Source organism: Antedon mediterranea, chromosome 6 (genome assembly GCF_964355755.1).
Source record: "Antedon mediterranea chromosome 6, ecAntMedi1.1, whole genome shotgun sequence".
In the NCBI taxonomy this organism is placed as follows: domain Eukaryota; kingdom Metazoa; phylum Echinodermata; class Crinoidea; order Comatulida; family Antedonidae; genus Antedon; species Antedon mediterranea.
The window spans coordinates 10,891,725-10,913,931 of record NC_092675.1 but is presented as its reverse complement, the minus strand read 5'-3'; the positions used below and the strand labels follow the sequence as shown (position 1 = coordinate 10,913,931).

The window sequence follows — 22,207 nt, the reverse complement described above, 5'->3', positions numbered from 1 at the left end:
CTAGCCCTGAATTTTACTTTGCAGTGCTTACATCAGTTTACATGAGAGATACTGTACCTACAAGTCATATTGTATCATCGTATTCGGGATTGTCAATGTTGGATCACCCAAGTCTGCTTATTTCCAGTTTATTGATTAAACGTTACATGCCTTAACATTTGGTCCCCATATACTAAAGCTATGTTAGTTTTTGATTTTGTCTATCCACTTTTGTAATGAAAGTCCTCAGTTAAATAAGTGTTAAAGTACATGAATACAGATAAAAGCGTCTAATTTTATATCTTATTTGTATTTGCATTGTATTTCAGTACTGTATGGTAATCATTATTTAAAATAATATTTAATTATTTGCAGATGTACCACCATTTTCAATTCTTTCAATATATTCTAGCAATACTTTCGCAAATTGATAAATAACAGTGGACTTTCTTTTTGATTTCGGACGTATGTAACACTTGCAAGTGTATTTAAAATATAGTGTAAAATGTTGTAGTTAATTTTGTTACAATGAATTTTACTGACCGCATAAATTGCATGTTTATAATAAGCATTTAGCCTACCAGACGTATGTTAGTTTAAACTTTCTTTTAATCCTTTGTGTAGAAATGGATTTAAAACATAAAAAATGAGACTTCAATTGCAATTCTTGCATATTATTTTACATACGTTTGACAATTCATTCTTAATGGATAATTTTCCTACATTTTTGTTTAAATTTAAAATGAATTTCTACTCTGAGTACAGAGTTTTTACTTATCTGCTTTTTAAAAATTTTTTTGAATGGTTTTTTTTATATATATGTGTGGATATTTTCTGATATATTGATTGAAATGCTACATTTTATCTTTATGTGCAACCTGGTAAGAGGATTCACAGGCTCTTGGCATAGGGATTTACAGTAGTTCCCTTTTGTGTTTCCTGCTACTTACTTTTAGTTGTTTGTTTGTTATGTTTTCTCGGCGCGGTTAAAATCAGCGAGACTCACACCCGTTGAAGACGGCTACTAATGCTAGTAAACCATTTAGATTTATGGAAAATCATAGGAGTTTTTCGAAAAAGAAACGGTACACACTATCACATTTAGTCAAATTTGCTCTACCTCCTTCAAAGCGCTTCTATTATGCATGTAATGAGACATTTTACGATTCACCATAAAATGTAAGCGATAATATTTTCAATATAATAATAAAAGCAATAATGTTTTTAATTAATTTGCCATGTTCCAGGTAATATAAAATTTAAGCAGCTTCCTATTCCTACATACAGTTATAGCAACTAAAACTGCAAATTGGCTCAACAAGATTGATAAAAAAAATTCATGATTGAAACATTTATTCACTTTTCATTATCTATAATACTGAAATGAAGCTGACAATGGTTGTTATTCAAAATTCATTTGTAAACAACTTTACAAGTAGAATAAAAGAAAGATCAAGTTTTGGTGGGAATGTTCAATAATTTAAAATTAAATCAGAAAGTGAATACGTACTGCATACTATTTACACAGACGAATCATACTTTGAATGAGTTAAGCTGCAGAGGTTATTGCATATTTAATAACGCCTTTTAGGGTTGTATGTTGTAGAGCAGATACAGTAATCTGGGATAGAAATCTCCTTCATAAAGTCAACTCTCTTGTTGTACAATGATTTTCCATTCTTGGTGAACTGGACAATATCTGCCTCTCTGTCTTTGGTCTCAAAGCAGTTAAACCCAACCTTAAAAATGAATGGAAAAGTCAGTATTAATTATAAAACCTGTCATTTAGAGGGTCGGTCACATAGCATGCAAAAGTATGTACTATTGATGATCAGATTATTTGATTTTATATAAAAAAAATAATGAACGTTTTTATATTGTGCGACGGTACAAATAATTTCATGAGGTGAAATTTGAAATTTCACTCGGGCTTTACCTTGTGAAAATAGAATTTCATCTTTCACCTCATATCATGAAATTATTAATTGTACCATTAAACTTATAAATATTCATTACACAAACCTAGAACTATTATTACTAGGCTATTTATTAAGAGACACAGAAAAGATTAAATAGGCAAAGAGAAAGATTATATAGTTTATAATCAAATAATCATAAAAGTATCTTCGAAAAAAATATACGGGCAGAAGATCATCTTCGATCGAGCATGCAATTGGCGACCATGCTGTACTGAATTATTTCGAACATAAATCCAGAACTGGATGGAGGTACTGTATAGTAATCTCATGCGCCCATTATTTATTTTTCAATTCACAATCATTACAATATTGTGAACAGCGAAACAAACTTTCCTAACTAATAGCTGAACATGTTTCTACAACTTACATTTTTGGAAACTCTGGTTGTTGTGTCGAGTAAGAAGGCTGGTACACAGGTCTCTGGGCAGGTGAATACAGGTTCAGTACTCAGGCACAAGGCTTGTTTTTTGCCAATGAATACTTGGTCTGGCAGAGGGTATACATAATTCTTGATAAGGTTGCATGCTAAAAGTAATCAATGATAAAACGATAAATAATAAATTACTATAACAAGTAAGTAGTATTCACCAGCGATAATCTACACTTATTTAATTATAGTATATTTAAATGTATGCTTAATTCTGTAGAATTTTTCATTTTCACTCTTTTAAAAATTAATATTCATAGTGGAGAGTTCCTATTAACATTTAATGCATTGCAATATATTTTGTGTTAAAAATGAATCTGACTGAACAACCATTTTATACACTTTATTGGTCGCAAGTTTTCTGATACTTTCTGATACTCAAATTTGTTAAAAATGTAATCATCTTTACAGCAAGGCGTTTATTTGGAGAGGACTGTATATTTGATTTCTTTTTCAAAAGAGTAGTTTGACTTACAACCATCTTTATTGCCATCTCCAGGGACTAACCAACTCATTGCAAATTTAGTGCTGTTTGTAGTCCATTGATTTTCTGGTGTTACATATTCATATGCAGTTTCACCATTGAAATCACCACACATTCCTACAAAGAAAAATATTGGTTTTTATACTATTTCACAAGAGGCAGTACTTTGAATTGTTAAAAGCAACTTATTCACAAAGCAACATGATCAATTTGATCACACGAATTTGAATACATGATTCTGTAGGGCACTATATTAATCCTGGTATTTTAACAGCAAATTGTTGTTGAATGAATGACCAATCAAAGTTTGAAACCCAGTCACTATGTGGTTAGATAGGCTTAGCAGCTATGACCCTCCAATTTTGTGTTGTGAATATAGATGGCCACAGCCATTTAAATAGCAGGAGTATTTAAATGGCAGGACAATTTTTCGCCAAGGTATCTTAAAATTTTGTGGGGTCATAAATTTTTTTTTATTTGCATTTGCTTGTGTTAATTTCTTGAAAATTGTAAAATTTAAAAAAAATTAATAATTTATCTGATAGTCATACATTATTTTCAATATAAAATCAATTTAAAAACATACCACAGGTTTGATTGTAGAACCATGGAGTTAGAATTGTGGTAACATTTTCAATGTTGTAGATGACAGTCAAGCCAACAGATGTTGTGATGTTCACCTCAGTGCGGCTAACATTCATTCTGACGGTAGCAAATCTTAAGTCACTTGTCAAGTTATCAGAATTAATCCACAGGTTTTCGCCATCAATCTGTTTATAATAATTAATTATTAAGATATTTTGAGCAATGAATGCCTGAGTAGAGAGAAGAATCCATTTTTTTGGTACTTTGTAGTTCGTTGGGTTTAATGAATTTGTGTATCAGCCAAAGTTATTATAATATAGTATTGTTTACCTGGATCTTGATAGTTTTATTGTCATGTGAGTCTAGAATAATCTTTTTGTCCTCAACTAGAATGGTGACAACTTTCTTGACAGTATTATCAACCATGGTGCGGTTATGTAGCAGAACGGTAAACAGTTGTTCAGGAGAGCAGTCTCTTGCCAAAATATGAGGGCAGGTTACAGGCATTCTGTATCGGTAGTTGACGCCATCAAATGTGGTGAAATTATCAAAGTTATTGACAGTGCATGTGGCTGTATAAGTAGAAAATGTTTTGAAATAAATACAAAACAAATAAATATAAATAAGTAAGTTGGAAAAATTCCATTCACCAAATTTGTCCTTTGTGTTCTGTTATGTTAAGTATTTTAAAATTTCAATGACGAAAAATTACTTACGCTGGAAGAATTTATCAGTGACTTCCCTCTGGAATTGTTCATAAACCAATGGGACTCTCTTTTGAATGATGTCACTTCTGGTTGGAAGAGTCATGTTGAAGATTTGTACATACTGAAGTGGTAGGTTCATAATGATATCAATAGTGCGTTCTTGCTTAGCCTGCAGTAAATTATATAATATATTTTTATATCAGCATACATAACAAGCTACAGCCTAGCCTATATTACTATTTGATCCTCTGCAAGAGAACAGGTGTAAATTATATATACACATCATTATTTAAAATTATTATATCATTGATTAAAATCCTACTCCTTTCAACTCAAATTTTCAGCCAAGATCCAGAGTTTTTCGGAACTAGAGATAGATGCCATGTGTTGCGTCTGCCGAGATGAAAGGTTACCTGTACATTTATAGATGTTGTTATTTTTTATTTAGTGCCTCTTCGCCGAGTAATCTTCTGATTTCTCCGCCTGGGCATGCCTTGCTTACTCTTTGTACCAGGTTTCTCCATTCCTTTCGTTTGTTCGCCAACTTTTTAAAATAGTCAACATCTTTCATTGTCTCCAGCCTCATCATGCTAGAGGGGTTCACCTTTTTTATGTCATTGTAACTGGAAGTGTGCATATAGACCTACCTCTGTATTTTTTGTGTTTTGTGTTTGTAAAGTAGAACTTTATGGCCAGATTTGCTGGTGTATTCCTATCATGTTTCAATTTATGTCCGAAAAGCTTCCATCGTGCTTCAACAATTTTTAAAGATAAGGGTCGTGAGTTGCATCTGTTTAGTTGTTCGGCATCTCCTTATAATGAACCCAGCTTCTTTGTTTCCTTCCACTGTGATTCATCGCGTTTGACAACTGTATATTCTGTTTTTTTCCGCATTTACGAATAGATTATGGTACTTTAGATGATTAGTAATTCTTTCCATATTGTTGTTCTTGTGTAGTGTTATAATGTGGTGCCGCACAATAATTAAAAAGATGAAGGTTGACCAGGTACTATTACTTGTTGAAGGCATGGTGAATGGATTTAAATGTATTGGGACATGTCTTGAACTGTTTTGATGTTGAACATACTTTTGTGTTATGTTCCTGTGCTTGGAGAATTACTGTTATTGATGAAGGATTCTGGTGGTGAGAGGATGCATTACACATACAGGGAATGCATCCTCTCACCTACTGATATTGATGTTGGAAGTGAATGTTTTGATAGTGTCTGTACTCGCATTGGTCATGTATGTGGCATCATTGTTTAGTCTGATAGTGCATCTATCTGTCTGACGGCTTAGTTTTATCAACTAAGAACTTCTTTTCTCTATAGAGTATAGTTTTTCATCTATTTTGCACATTTTGCATTTAAATCAGGAATGATTCATGATTATAATATAATTATAGATTTATTGAAAGTAATTTACTAAAGTAATTTACTAAAATACCAGGTCAATTTTGATAAATAGCAGTTTTTAAAGTCCTCACTCGCTTTGACGTTACACTAGGCCTAGGCAGCCAAGCAACACGTACCTGCGCTTTGCTCAAATTTACCGCAGTCATATTTTGGACGGCGCCCTCAATATTTCGTTGCCATGCGAAACAGATTTTTACTGGCTTACGACAACGAAAACGTGTGCGCGACATATCCGTTTTCGTTATCGTATTCTTAAGATTTCGAAACCTCTCTATTACCTGATTTTCACTAAGAAAGTAATTGAGAGTGTTCCGTTAATGCCTTAGTCGTGTAAAGCGCCACCTACCGGTGGTTCCGGTTCCGGTTCTTTTATTGGTAAAAGCAAATTAGTGAAAAAGATATGTGGATGTGGATAAATCAGCTTATAAAATGCCTAAATCTAGAGACTAAACATATCAACTGCCAAAAAGAATAAATTAATCTTAATTAACATCTATATAATTTTTATGCGTAAATAGACCATAAAGATAGTAATTAGTGAATAAGTAACAGTACTTACTTGCAATGTTATGTTCATGGTGTGGTTTCTGCTGAACAATTGAGGAAATCGTGTGATGTCGACATCTTCAACATATTTTAGTTTGTACAACAAAAATGGCAGATTTAGCTGGACATCTCTTGTGAACTACATACAAATAAAAAAACGTTCTATGGGTGTGTTCACATACGACAAAGGGCTGGTGTACACCTAATTATTATAAATAATTATTGTAAATGTTATTACTGATATAAAAAGAAGATATTCATGCCAGTCTTACGCTGTACGTGTGAACATAACCTATATGTTTTAACTATAAAAAACCGAAAAGTTAATTAGTCTACAAGATATGTTTTTACTATGAAAAAAATTAATTACGTTTTGTAGCCACATTGGAACCTCAGCCCATGTAAACTCATAAGTTCTGTTCCTAAGAGTTACGTTGCGTACACTGTTGATCATGATAAAGAATTCGTGGCTTGGGTACAAGATCTTACTGTCAGTAATATTGAAAGTGTAGTTCATGGGTAGACCCCATTCCATAGTCATGTTAACCTGTAAGGTAGAAAAAATAGATCATCAAATATTGTTAAAATAATGTAAGCAATAAATCATAAAGTGTTATCCATATAGTGTTGAAGAATAGAACCATTCACACTTGTTCCGTTTCTTGGAATATAAGATGGCACTGTTTGTTTAAATAATGGAAAAGGCTGTAAATGTAGCTTAACACATACTGGATTCCATACAGATTTTTATCCGGTGCACAGATTGGGAGCGATGAATCTGAGAGCCATTTATTTTTTTAAAATCAATAACCAATCAGCGTTGAGCTAAACTAAAAATTTGTGTGAGATGTATCCACACATGATACAAAAGCCTCTAAAATGTACTACCTTTACATCCTTAGATATAATTATTGTGTATTTTTATGCTATTTTAATGTCACAAAAATTTGATAAAAAAAATTATAATCTAAAGCAAAAAATAGTTAAATTGTCTGTCAGGGTTTTTATGGGCATTTATTTTGTTTTGAAAATATTTTTCTGTAGAAGTAATTAAATATATTTTAACTGTGAAATGGCAAATTACTTCTGGCCAGGATTAATAACCTATGGTATTGGGAGAGTTGACTGTAATAATATATAATTTGCAGTCAATTAAGGCAAGCTGACTGTATGGTGATTGTCACTATCAAAGTTTCATAACAAATTAGGCTTGCTTTGATAATAAAAAACAAAAACAGTTTTCTAGCAATCTAAATAAATGTATTACTGACCTCTGACCTCTCAATATCCATAACCTTGCATGTGATATTGCAGAACCAATCAGAAATATCAGTACGGTTGATGGTCAGGTTAAATTTCTGCTCTGTTCGATCAATTGTAAAGTTGAAAACGAATGTTGTTTGAGGTTCAATTCCTCCAAATGTGTGTACAGAAAGAATTCGGTTCTGTGTAAAATAGTTGCAATTTGTAATATTACAAGAGTATCGTGGAAAGTGAAAATATTCTTTTTTTATGAGCATTATTTTTCAATATTGAAATTGGTGGAAATAAAAAACTTACGGTAATATTCATGCTGGTGTTTGTGGCTTCGTATTCAAAGATGATGCGGTCAGTGCTGTTCTCACCACGAGTACTGTATATATTCCACATGCATGATCCCAGCAATGGGTTAAATGGAGCCTTACGCACACCAAGACGAGGTACATATGACATGTTGGAGCAGAGACGCATACCACCTTCAAATGGGTTGAAGCATGTGCTTGTCTTAAAAACAAAATAAAAATTAAATTTATAAATACCATATATTATTAGTATCAATATTATTTAATGCAAGTTCTATTGTTACTAACTACTGTTACAAGGATGTATACTGATCTTGCTAGAAATACAAGAAGGCACTCTATTACTAAATGGACTTGATAAGCAAAGTAATATACTCGGTGTTAATATTTTTAAACATAAAAACATAAAATATGTCTTATTTCATTTTTTATTTAACTTAAGTTACCATTTTTGCTTTATATTGAATTTCTATTCAATTATATTTTCACATTGTGCAATTCAGAAATAACTAAAGTTGAAGTTGTATACCATTGTTTTACAAAAATCAAGGAAAACCAACATGTACTGTGTGAATAGTTTTAGAATTTTATGATCAAAATTGTATCTATAAAAAACTGGAAACATACATTTTGCTGTACTGAACTGAATGATGTGAGATGAAATACATGTTCCTTATATGTAATGCTTGGCCAATGGTTTTCTCTTTGGCAGTTGGCCAAATAAAATTAAAATGTTTCATTTTGTTGTCACTTTTTTGACATGATTTGAACAATAATGTGATCACACAGGAGCTAACTTTTGCATGATATTATTTATTCCTTTCAGTGATACATAAAAAAAAGGGAGCGCTGAGGAGAGACAAAAGCTGTCAAAGATAACTATCACTGGAGGGCATGTCTCTCCAACTCCAAATAATACAAGCAAAATAATTCTAACTTACATTGGTGATCCTGTTAATGAATGATCCATTGATAATGGTGTAGTTGTCAAATGCAGAATCCATCTTGCTGCTAAATGTGTACAGAGTATGGCTAAAAAAAAATCACAAATAAAATCTTTAAACCAGACCCTTGAGCACCAGAACATTGAGGACTGAGATTTCTATTAGTATGTGAAGTTAATACAAATTTGGGTTTGTTGTAATTATTCTCTGTATTGGTAAGTTTTGGGAAACTGATTTAGAAGCATAAGCATTTACTGTCAAGGAGACACTAGTGTATTTGAGCAGATTCAAACTGTTTCTTGTGATGGAGGCTGAAAAAACACACGAAATGACAATTATACAATTCCTTCTCAAACTAAATTTTGTACTTTTCTCAGTTATAATTTTCTCAGCTTATTTTTATTTTTTTACTGTATAAGGTAGTATTAGAAGATCTCAACTGCATGGTTTCTATTTTGTCAGTGTTTTAATTTGATTTGTTTTCTTTTTGTTTGCTTGACCACAAACGTCATGATGTTTCTGTTACTTGTTCCATTGAGACTATGAAGAAAGAATTGGCAAAAAAATATTAAGAGAAAATATATAAAAAATACTTACTTAAAGCTGAAAACACTGAAATAGTCTTCTTTTTGGTTTTCAATATCAAGCCTGAGCTTTTGTTGTTCAAAGTTGTAAACAATCTCTGACTGTACAGGAAGGGTCAAGTTCATGGTACTGTTCATGGCCACACCAGTACTCATAAAGGGACAGGTTACACCCATTTTGCTTAGAAGATTCATGGACATTCTGAAAATATAAGAGCCTCAATGATGCAACATCCCACACGCATACATACATAATTGAAAAGATAATTAAGAAATGCGTAGAATTACAGAAAAAAATAATCTGCTATTCAATACAAAAGCATTTCAATCACATACATCCATCATGTGGTTCTACATGCAGAAACCATATTGCAGAGGTGATAAACATTTGTGACCAGCAAATCATAAAAGAACAAAAATGTATTTTTTTTATTTAAACCTGATTCATCATCTCCACACATCTCCAATTCCTGGAAAGGCTGAACTATCTGAAAATGATGCAACAAAAGCATGTCATCGAACATTTTACTAACCTTGGTTTTATTCTGATGTTGCTTGCAATGTCAGTTGGGTTCTTACTTAGAATGGTTGGAGTTACACGCATTGTCACTTCACTATCAATGGACAAGATGGAAGCCATGGTCATGTTGAGAGACAATGGGAAACCACAGATGGTTGGTACTTGACGTTGATAGTCCAGGAGGAGCATACCTGCGTAAGAAGTATGACAAACAAAAAGTAAGTAAAAGACAAAAGCATATAAAAACGACAGAATGTCCTACCAGTAAACTTGAATGCATTTTTTTATTGGTTATCCGCATTTGCCAGATAATTGTTTATCCGCACTAAAAAAAATTGAGTGTTCCACAATAAGTTATGCGCTTTGGAAATATACAATATTACTAGTCTCGCGGAATCGCTTTACCTAACTCATTTTCATTCACTTCATTTAAAGTTAAACATGGTGTGTTAAAAACTATGTTCTGAAAAATGGTGCAGTCCATGCCTAGGAGTTTTATATTGAATTGTATATGAAACATTAAATATTATGTTCAGAGCAATACTATCCATAAGTTTCATATACAGCAGCAAATCAGTTATGACAAAGCTTGACTAGATGATAAGACTAGATGTAAAGAGTTCCTTTATCTCATCAGTTAATTTTTATATCAGCTCTTAGTTTATATGAGATTATATTTTAATAAGAAACCATTCTCCATTTTCATACCTTTGTTCCAGTTAAAGGTGATTGGCTCACGTAGACCCTTCTCAAGATCTTTAAAGTTTGTCCTGATCTTGCCCTCAGTCAAAATAGATTGGAAGAATTCCTTGTTGAAAGCTTCATATGTCATTTCTTGTCCAAAGATCTTCATCCATGTGAATCCCTGAGATGGTTCTGGCTCAATAGTGAATGGGTTAACCTGAAATACACACCTTTTCTGATTAAACAAATGTTGTTCTTACCAGATGGCTTGTTAAGAGCAAGTCACATGGCTGAGCGGTTAAGGCAGATGTGCCATTTACTGTACCTATATCAGCATGGGTTCGAGGCTTTTTTGACTTTGAGACATCACCATCTAATTGTAATAATTTGAATCTTTTAGATTCATTAAAAAAGAAAGTGGCATCCTTGCATTACAAGCCCTCTTTTGGTTTTCATTAAGTGTTTTAATTCATCCTTTTGAACTTTGCTAACCTAAGACCTAGGCTGGCAACCGCAGAACCCTCTTAAACATGTCCACAAAGCCTTGTGTATAGGGTCTACGGCCTAGGAGGAGGCTAAGACCTACCATCTCACTTCTTACGCACAGTAGATCATGCAAACAATATGGGTAATTCTATTCCTAGAAACTGACTAAAAAGTGTAACAATAGCCTTTGTTTCACTGCACAATGCTTCTTCTTCTTCTTCAATTAACCAATCCTCTGCTTATTCTAGAATAGATGCAGAAGCCTATGTAGCTGTATGCTATGTAACTATAATTTAACTTTCTGAATATACAATATCTGTTTGTACCGAAAACAAATTGGCAGTATGACTACTGTATAAAAATTGAGATTTTATACAATGATGGGAGCAGTATCAACTTGTGCCTTTGGCAGCACACATGCATTTTCAACTAATGAACGGCATACATCCACTAAATCAAAACAGTTAACTAGTCGGAACAAGGCAGAATATTAAACAGAACACAGTATGATCTAATACAACGATTTCGATCCAAGTCGGCCCTAAACCGTCTCGGCCAAAGTCAAGTCGGCCCCAAGTCAAGTCGGCCCCAAGTCAACTCGGCCTCAAGTCAACTCGGCCTCAAGTCAACTCGGCCTCACATCAACTCGGCCAAAAAATAATCGGTCAACTCGGCCCCGTTAAAGTATGGAACGCAAAAAGTGCAAATGAAGGGGATTGATAAAATAATATTTCTTCACAATTTTTTAACTATGAATAATTCTGACTTTTAATGAATATTAATATTTAGACAATAATATATTTAGCAAAAAAATAGGAATGATTTCACCAACTTTCCTTTATTTATGTTAAATAAAATTTCAAATTGCACAATTGAAAACAATTCGTAGCTGCGTCTCCCTGCGCCTTTGGCAGCTTTTTCGATATCTACAACTGCTACGTGTTTTCGTTTCCCCTTTTTTTAAAACGCAAATTATGGACAAAAACGATATGTACGATCATTTTTTCTATGGCCAAATTGTGGAACGTAGGCCTCCGTCTTCGATTTACTAAAATGCGGTACCTGCACGTGTTTTTGTAACACGCGGCTACTTATATTCATATCGGCAATGAGTTCATTTTTTTATGATATTATTTAATTATATTATATTTTTTATTTCTTCATTTTTTTAAAGCGTGGATAGTAAGAATCATAATAATATTAAGCACTTTTTGCGTTCCATACTTTATTGTGGCCGAGTTGACCGATTAGTTTTTGGCCGAGTTGACGTGAGGCCGAGTTGACTTGGGGCCGACTTGACGTGGTGCCGACTTGACGTGGTGCCGACTTGACTTTGGCCGAGACGGTTTGGGGCCGACTTGACCTGCACCCAATACAACAGTAAAACAATCAAAAAGAGGAAATAGCAACCAAAACCTCTTGTTTTAAAAAATGAACAAAAATTTATAAAAAAACATTTTTATTATTATCAAAAAAATTACATAATTTAAAAATATACCTTTTTGTCAATCAATTCTTTGTCTGTCTCCTGTCTGACACTTCTTGTTGATCTCTTCAAGAAATTCATGATATTGGTTCTCTTGTACCAGAATCCATTTGGTGCAAACATCTTTTCCAAAACGTTATTAAGACCCTCTGCACGGTAACCAAACTAAAATTGAATTACACAATTTGTATACCTTTCTAAAACAAAAATAACTAAAGTTCTGGAAAGAACTGTTGAGTTTCTCGATGTTTCAATCAATATACTTTGATTTTCCTCAGGAGTGAGAATGCAGAAAGTCCAGGAAACTAGTCGGGCAACAACTCAACAGTTCTCTTCAGAACTAATGTACGTGGTGTACCGCAAACCTATCAACATATCATTCAAACCTTAAAACAAATAAAATAATAACTATATACTATCATTTAATATATATTTTATATATATTTAATATATTTTATATTTGTTCTTCATGGCAAAATTAAAACCAAAAATAATGTTCTTGTCCTATTAAATGTAGGCAAAAAGATTATGTCATGGGCATGAACATGGATAAAAAACTGGACCTGATTCAAATTTTGGTGTGAGCTCACAGTATTTATATCTTGGCCATTCCATTACAAAATAGGTAAAAGATATAAATTGAAAACTACCTACTTCAAAGACATCCATAGATTTCCCAAGGAAGTTGATGTTGAGCTTGGTGTTTGATGAACGTGGTAGCAGGCTACCAGGAGTAAAGATTGTGTTCATTTCAATCGTACCACCAGTCTGAAGTTCATCTAAAACCAAATTAAATTGATATGTTTAAACTAGACCCACGATACTTCAAATTTAGCATGAAATTTGGTGTGGTAACTTGTATTGAAAATTCTCAACTTCAAAGATTTAATGATCTTTGACAACAGATAATGTCCAAATCCGTATTTATTGCAACTAATCATTTCTAATTAGCGTAAGATTTCTGTGTAAACTTTTGAGATGGATGGCAAATTTAATGTTAATAACGTTGGCAAGACAACAAAGCCATAGAAGAGTTGACTCAAAGTCTTAACAGTACTTGTCTTGTCTTTTGGAATTGTTTACCTATTTCTATCCATACGGCAACTTCAATTGCTAATTTTTAGGCAACTTTTTAACAATTTTGTTCTATTTGGTCAGCACATTGAAGCTCTTAAAACACTATAATCTTAAATCATTATTATTTTATAAGTTGTAATATATTAAAATATGCACTATACCATTAAAAACACTCATCTGTCTGTTCTGTGAGTACAATGGTCCATCAAGGAACAGCTTGCTGACTTCAATGGCATACTTGGCTGACTTAATCCTGAAATATTATAACAATTACATATCTATGAATAAATTTACGTATGGACAAATTTTAGTAAATCATGCATAACTTCTAGAATATTTACTGGCAAACAATGACCTGGTTTAAAGTTTTTAAAGTAATTTCACAAAATATCAAAAATTTCTGGGAAAGTGTCTTTAAGGTCAAGGTTTATAGAGCACTTACACTTTCTTCTTGCATGGGTCTTGGCTCTTAGCAAGATTCATAAGGTGAGTCGAAACAAATGTGCGGAATTGTTTGCTAGTCTCATTTCTTAGGTTCTCTGTAATTGAGACCATCACTGTTGGCCTTGGCTGGCACTCAATCACTACAAGGTATGACACAATTCTCAGTTCTTCATCAGTAAATGGATCTCTCATGATTGGGAGTAGTGTTGATAGAACCTGAAAAAGAACAATCAAATAAATAATTGTTAATATCAACTTAGGCCTAAAATATGTTACTTATCAATTTATTTTTAATAATTAAGCTTAAAAATGTGTTAGTTGAAATTTCATTCATGACGGAATTAGATAAAGCACCCCTTGTTATTTCTCAGCAGTAGTTTTTTTAGCAAGACAAAAATTCATCTAAACAATGGAAAGGATTCTGTTAATTGATGCTATGCTATTTATAAAACCTTTAAAAAGAGTTACCTTCTTTGGTTGTTTTGGAGCAATCTTTCGCATAGCATGTACAGATGCAACACGGATTCCAAGCCTGTTGTTAGTATTTTTAACCGTCTCGAACAGGCCATTTGAAAGGCCGGCATTACCAATTGCATTGATACACATCAGTTTAATCTCGGTTTGACGGAATTCATTGATACGTTGCACAATCTCATCATCTGTCCTTCTCTCTTCCTTCAATTCACCATTGACAGAAAGGATTTTCTAGATATTAAAGAAAAAGAAAGAAATAAAAAATTCAAAATTTGTAATCACCGTTAGTGTACAAAAAACAAAACGTGTTTACAGAAACTGTTATGTAGTTCTTTATGCAATGTTCTTAGATCTGTTCATTGGCGAGAAATTCATTACAGGATCATACTTATTTAAAGCATGAATGCATATTTGTCAAAATGGGTTATGTGGGTTTTGTTCTGGTTTTGGTAGCTTTTAGGTTCATAGATCAGTTTCCTAAACGCTTAACAAATCTTATTATTATAGATTGATCAATAACTATTTATTTCAGTTGCCTATAGATAACCATAATAAGTTTATATATTACAAAAATGATGAAACAACTATGTATGTATGTAAAATTTAAATGTTTTGCTATTGTTCTAGCTCTAGCTGTTACTGTTAGTATTACTGCAAAATTACACACAGTAATGTTTAGTAGTTTATTTTATAATTACCTGGTTAAAGCGATCAAACATCTGAAACTCAGTTGGGTTTTCGATATCGGTGTAGATATCCTCGCATCGGTCAAAAGCTACAACATATTTGGTTGGGCAATAAGACTTCTCCTTACAGAATTCACCAACAAGATTGCCAAATGTCAGCCAGCATGCCCGTCTGGCTCTTACCATCTCCATCATTTCAACACGTGTCATTTCTGTTGTCAGGTTCCATTTTTCATTGCGGCAAATGTCCTAATTTATAAAACATGTTATTTAAACATTGCTAAACATGAGCCTGCAACTAAAAGTATCATTCTTTAAAATGTTATATATTTTTTTTAGAATTGTTAGTTTTAGTGTCTATATCATAGCACAAAAAAAAGTACAACATATGGAATTTATGACCCAATTTCCAAAATGTATAATTACTTTAAAAGCAGTAATATATTAAAAGCGTCATAAAAGACATTTGAGACCACCATTCTTCTATCCCAGGCAATTTAAGGCTGCCTATCATTATCAATGCAAGGCTCGTTCGAGTCTAGAATAGGATTTTTAAAACCTATTTCCTTTAAGTCAGACATTTTCAAACTTTTTGAACTCATCAGTACTCTAGGTGTTTCTTATTCTTTTGGAGAAAGAAATAAATTTTACTATATTATATTCGGTTACCGAAATCTGTGCTTACCAACAAACGTATTATTGCGCATGCGCAGACGGGATCTCATGTTGAAATTAAAATTAATGAATATAAATTTACTTACCATAACATCATCAATCATAATCTCAGTTGCCTGCTTGGAATATGTTAGCTTTGTCAAAAACTTCTCGACTTCCTTCATTTCAATCTCTTTCATAAGAATTTTGCTTTTCATCAATTTTGTTACTTCTTCAGTGCCAATCAATGGAAGGGCTTCAAGAAGCCACTCTCTATGTAAAGTATATTGAGTAAAAAGGTAAAAAAATCCAGATATGTATAATTTGAAAAGAATGTTCAATTCAAGAATGTGAAAACCCTTGATTCAGTGCCGATGACAAATCAGATAATTACAAATTTAAAAAAAAGATGTTGTACCTTTTTTGTTGAATCATCTCATACATTTCCCAGATCTGACTTAGCATATCAAAATTTGCAAGACGTAGGTTGTTCACCAGGTGAAGGAAGTGGCTTGGGGCATCAATGGTCATTGATTCCCCAACAGTGATCCTCAATTCCTCAAGGAAAAATTCAACCTACATGAGAGGAAAAACAAACAGATTATGAATTATTATGTTGACAACAAATATTGGAATGGAAATGAAATAAACAAAATGAAAGACACAAAAATGATTTAAACTGAAGATATTCAATCATTAGTCAAAAAAAATAATGAAATAGAGAACTACGATTAAAACAAAAAAGCAATAAGAATTAAAATTAACAACATATCCACATACCTTGGATAGAATTTCACTTGAAGATTTTACCATCTTGGGGAAAGTGTAGAAGATTCCACCAAAGCTCTTTTCAATTTTAATATTAGGAACAACTTCTGTGATTTCTGTCACATTGACAAGCACAAGGCTTTGGCTGTTAGGAAACACAAAACAAACAAGTGATATATGAAATCTACCTCCAACTAGATACCCTCTTTTAGTGACCTGTCACTGAATGTATTCAACAGCAATTACCAGGGTCAATTTTTATACGCAACTCATCTCATCTCAACATAAAAAACCAGTGTGCACAAGCGCTTAACATCAAACAGATTGGTACTGGTCGAAGGTACCCATACCACATGCAAGAAGCAACTAGATTTGAACGAGTTAGGCTATCGCGCAACGCATTGTAACATGCACATGCTATTTATTAGGCTTAGTCTATAGTAGGCTGCACCACAATGATTGTACAAACAGCATAGCATCGATCAAAAACGTTAAACAAGTGTCAACAGTTGACAATGTTGGCATTGTAAACGATTTAGTTGACGCTTAGTTTTTATTTTACACCACTCACGTTTATTTAATTATTTGAATAAAATGACCTTTTCAAATAAAAAAAAAGTTCATTGAACTTGATTGAACTTTGAAGTTGATTTTGAGCATTTTTAACTTTCAATGTTCAAAATTTTGCTGATGATACAGGAAGATGACATTTGACATGAAGCATATGTGTGTTCAAGTTTCATTTGAAAAAGGTTTTTATAGTCAATTTAAGAATTTCAGAAAATTGTGAGTAGTTATGGTACACAACCATATTTTAATTAACCCAAAGTTTATTGCACAACTACATATATACATGCATCTGCTGGCCACGTTACAAAATAACTGCTTTCGCCGATAGTCAATTTAAGAATTTCAGAAAATTGTGAGTAGTTATGGTACACAACCATATTTTAATTAAACCAAAGTTTATTGCACAACTACATATATACATGCATCTGCTGGCCATGTTACAAAATAACTGCTTTCGCCGTATAACAATTTTTCTACAATAACAATAGGCTGATAGCGATAGAGCGATAGCCTAATTAAAAGTTTTCAGTTGCATCCAAAGGAGTATTGTTGGTGTGAGTCCTAAGGACTCCTAAAGGAGTAATATTCCTGGTGTGATTTTAAAGAGTAGTACTAATGGTGTGAGTGTATTTAAAAAGAGTAGTACTTTTGGTGTGAGTGTATTTAAAAAGAGTACTCTTGGTGTGAGTGTATTTAAAAAGAGTAGTACTCTTGGTGTGAGTGTATTTAAAAAGAGTAGTACTCTTGGTGTGAGTGTATTTAAAAAGAGTAGTACTTTTGGTGTGAGTGTATTTAAAAAGAGTACTCTTGGTGTGAGTGTATTTAAAAAGAGTAGTACTCTTGGTGTGAGTGTATTTAAAAAGAGTAGTACTCTTGGTGTGAGTGTAATTAAAAAGAGTAGTACTCTTGGTGTGAGTGTATTTAAAAGAGTAGTACTTTTGGTGTGAGTGTATTTAAAAAGAGTAGCACTTTTGGTGTGAGTGTATTTAAAAAGAATAGTACTCTTGGTGTGAGTGTATTTAAAAAGAGTAGTACTTTTGGTGTGAGTGTATTTAAAAGAGTAATACTCTAGGTGTGAGTGTATTCTAAAAGAGTAGTACACTTGGTGTGAGTGTATTTGCAAAGAGTGGTATTCTTGGTGTGAGGGCATTCTAAAAGAGTAGTACTCTTGGTATGAGTGTATTTAAAAAGAGTAGTACTTTTGGTGTGAGTGTATTTAAAAGAGTAATACTCTAGGTGTGAGTGTATTCTAAAAGAGTAGTACTCTTGGTGTGAGTGTATTTGCAAAGAGTTGTATTCTTGGTGTGAGTGCATTCTAAAAGAGTAGTACTCTTGGTGTTAGTGTATTCTAAAAGAGTAGTACTCCTCATAGTTTGAGTGTATTTGCAAAGAGTAGTACTCCTGGTGTGAATTTGTTCATAAAGTGCTACACAGATGATTCTTGCATAGAGAGCCTAATACAAATTTTCAGTTTTCTTTCAGTTAAACTGCCTTTAGCTACTCTTCATTGACAGGCCTGTAAATAAGTAACTTACTTGACAAGAGTCCTAGCAGATCCACCTTCAATTGAATATGGATAGAAGACGTAAAGACCTTCAGCAGTAACTGACTCAATCAAGAAGTTGTTGCGATATCCAGTAACATTGTATTTGAAGGTAGCCATCGATTTCAGTGAAGTAGTCTAAATAAAATTTAACCACACAGGAATAAGTTACAGTTACATATTTAACAATTCAGAAAAGAAAGTAGTCTCCTGTGTAGTACCACATGCTATTTTTATGTTTTTCTTTAAATACTTTTACCTATTTTATTTATTTGTTTTAAACTCTGTATAAACTTTTATTACGGTACTTGTTTTTTTAGCATTAAGAAAACCCTTATCTAATATTAAAATGCCTCATTTATTTTCATAAATTTGAAATGAACATTTCTTTCAAATACATATATTGAAATTAGCCCTCTAGAGGTCAGTTTGTTCAAATGTAATGTAATGTTGTTCAATTTATATAGCGCTTATACAATCAAAAGATTGTCCCCAAGCGCTAAGAGAAAAAACAGAAAGAAACTAGAGTGTACTCCGAGAGTACAAACATCCGTCTACTGTAAAATTCCCCTACATAAAATGTCCCCGGAAAATATATATATATATATTTTTTTATTAGGTCTAAGTGTAAATAGGCTAACTGCACACTACTAAGTTGTGGATGAGAGTTTGGTGTAATGGTTATGTATCCAGCCTCTCACAGTTTAGATCGCTGGTTCAAGTCCCACTGAAGTTTTTTTTTTTATTATATTTTTTTTTGTTTTTTGTTTTGTTTTTTGTGGACCTTGATCTTTGACCCTGACCCTTCAACATTTAACCACAATTATATGATGAGTCATTGATCATTGTGGCTAAGTTTGGTGAGAATCGGATAAAAACTGTTGTCTCTATGCAGTAATGCAGTAAAACAGTTTTTTGTTAGTTGTGACCTTGACCTATAACCTTTTCTCCTCAAACTCGTCCGAGCTTTTGAGGCATAGATCATTGTGGCCAAATTTGGTGAGAATCGGATAAAAACTGTGGCCTCCAGGCTGTTCACAGACACACACACAAACCATACAGGGGTGAAAACATAACCTCCTTGGTGGAGGTAATTACAAAGAAAAAATATGGGTTTTTAAGAGTGTTTTGAATGATAGAGGATGCATTTTTAATAGGATCAGGAAGATTGTTCCACAGTTTAGGAGCTGCAACTGCGAAAGCTCGATCACCATAGGTTTTAAGGTGGCTGGGTGCAAATACTCACAAATAATCATAGTTCTAAAGAACTGGTTTGTTTAAAATATGAAATAAATTACCTTGGTATCTTCACAAGCAATGCATTCTTTGGTTTGGGCACGAGTCTCAACCTTCATTGGTGAGTAGGTGCAGTTGGTAAAGTCGCGTACCTTGGTGATGTTCATCACAGAGATATCATCAATGTTGCGTCTCATCTCAATCTGGTACATGGTGTCACAAATACCAGAGATACCTTCCTGTCAAACAAATTCAATATATGTTTAATTCTCCTATTGTTTAAAGGTTTACTGTACAAATACATGTTAACAACTGAAACGTTGAGACATTTGCGACCTTAATTTATTTCAAGCACATGGTGTACGTACCACAAACCTACTAATGTCAAATTCTTTAATTTTACTGATTATTAAGACAAAAACAAATAATCATGTATTTGATTCATGTAATAGATCTTAAAAGGCTTGGCCAAAAAACGATGTGGTATCTAGGGTGATAATGGAATATCTTGTTTCTGCTGCATATACTTGACACTGCTTACCTCAAATCGAGAAAACACAGTTGAATCTTCAGAATCTTCCAAGCGAAGAATAAACATGTTCAAGATACCCTTCTTGAAGTTCATCATCCAATCAGATTCATTTGTTGGAGCAATAACCTCTGTAACCTAATAATAAAAATAATGATCGATTTAGTTTTATATAGAATATACTGATCTTCCAAGATACAACAATATAAAATAAAAAGTAGTAATTATTGTACTTGTGGTACAGATTTAATGGTAGTTTGTTTTTACTGTCTCAATTAAAGTTTTAAACAATGCATTGTTATATTGTTAATTGTTTATGTTAATATATTTATATAGTGCGTTCCACAAACAATTTTGTCTCAATGTGCTTAGTGAAGTGGAGGAAAAAATAGTAAACCAGAAAATAGCTTAACTAACCAAACAAATTGACCAAGAAAACAGAACAGAAGAAAAAATCCGCAAAACAGAATATTTATGCTCGACGTGATTATAAGATCATGTTCCAAATATGAGCACTGTTTCTATAATTTGACAGAAAATTAAATTTCAGTATATCACCGGCGGTTTAGAATTAATGTTTTTTAAGCAGTTGCAGGTATTGTTAAAGGCTTTTTTCGTGGGAATCTGGTTTTTAAGTTTTATTCGGTAAGTATAGGATATATAAATTGAAATTTAATTGTTCAACGAGAAAGATTAAAATGGTATAGTTTAAGGCTATTTCAAAGCCTGTCAAAGAACATAAATTATCACTAAAAACAAGTAATTGACACATAGACATTATTAGTAATATCATGATAAAATATCACAATACAGCTATTAATCTCAAGGCCATAAACTCTCTTATATGGCCATCAAGATAATCACACTTGTTTATTTAAATTAAAAGATTATTATGATACTAGTTGTTTGAACACTGATAATAGGGCATGGTTGTTGGTCTACCCCTATCATCATTAGATAATTTGGTGACCCTACTTTAGTTTATATAAGGCTACACAAGAATTAAGAAAACCTATAAATAGATATGATGTATTATCCTGACTAATAATATTAGTTGGATGTAGATCTACTGTAGCAAGGTATATACCCCGGGTATATCCTTCTATTCCAGAAAGAGCTCAGAAAATGAATTATTTATGCACAATTATTTTATGTATACTAGAAATTGTGAAGTGCTATTGAGTTCTGCAAACAAATCTATAACATAGTTTTGATGACACAAGTCCTTCTTAAAAACACAAACCGAATGTTATTGTTCATTGTCTCATTTTTTAAACATATCTATTTATTCAGATTTTTGCTTTAGTCAAAGCAGAAATGAAACTATAAATTATATCTATATCAATATAGTGAGTGAATGGCTGAGTGGTTAAATGGAACGGTAAGCATGTGTGCTTTTTGGTACTTTTATTTTGTATTTTTGCTTTGTTTTATATTATAAGGCATTACATAAATGACTTCTCGCTGATACGGTATGTTTTGAAATAAAATAAAAAAATAAAATAAAATCTAGTAATAACATCGGCAAAGGGTTTGGGGCTTACTCAATGGCTCAATGGTTCTGGTGGTAGCGGAACAAGTCTTCTTAGACAAGCACTATAAAGAGTCCAGTTAACACACATTGTTTGTGTGCACTTTAAAGAACCTAATACATCTTTCCAGAAGAATAGGGGGTCACCCCGGTATACTAGTTGACATACAGCCACTGTGTCATGTAGTTGTGTACACATCTGAGTTCACAGTGGCATGAGCAATGATCCAATTGTTTGGAATTTGGTGCTATAGAAGAACTAAATATAGCTATTAAATAATTAAATATTTCACTTACATTTCCCAT

The 22,207-nt window shown here is 32.7% G+C and overlaps 1 protein-coding gene across 1 annotated transcript; it reads right to left on the bottom strand.

Moving 5' to 3' along the window:
- Positions 1-1,277: 1,277 nt before the first annotated feature.
- On the bottom strand, positions 1,278-22,207 carry LOC140052419 (vitellogenin-like). The gene is made up of 27 exons (XM_072098030.1): positions 22,199-22,207; positions 20,383-20,508; positions 19,904-20,080; positions 18,598-18,743; positions 16,505-16,637; positions 16,169-16,300; positions 15,760-16,023; positions 15,083-15,319; positions 14,379-14,615; positions 13,909-14,126; positions 13,628-13,719; positions 13,044-13,168; positions 12,402-12,554; positions 10,442-10,634; positions 9,747-9,924; positions 9,227-9,415; positions 8,627-8,717; positions 7,684-7,887; positions 7,395-7,568; positions 6,494-6,670; positions 6,137-6,262; positions 4,171-4,330; positions 3,785-4,026; positions 3,456-3,639; positions 2,861-2,986; positions 2,326-2,483; positions 1,278-1,718 (listed from the first exon to the last, which is right to left on the bottom strand). Exons 1-27 carry the CDS (start codon positions 22,205-22,207, stop codon positions 1,554-1,556), a joined length of 4,416 nt encoding a protein of 1,471 aa, XP_071954131.1. The 3' UTR covers positions 1,278-1,553.

Excerpts from the sequence above, each read along its gene's own strand:
- LOC140052419 (XM_072098030.1), bottom strand. Across the intron at positions 4,331-6,136 it reads CCATGAACATAACATTGCAA|GCTAAGCAAGAACGCACTAT; the intron begins GTAAGTACTGTT and ends AATTTACTGCAG. Across the intron at positions 3,640-3,784 it reads ATAAAACTATCAAGATCCAG|ATTGATGGCGAAAACCTGTG; the intron begins GTAAACAATACT and ends TATTATAAACAG.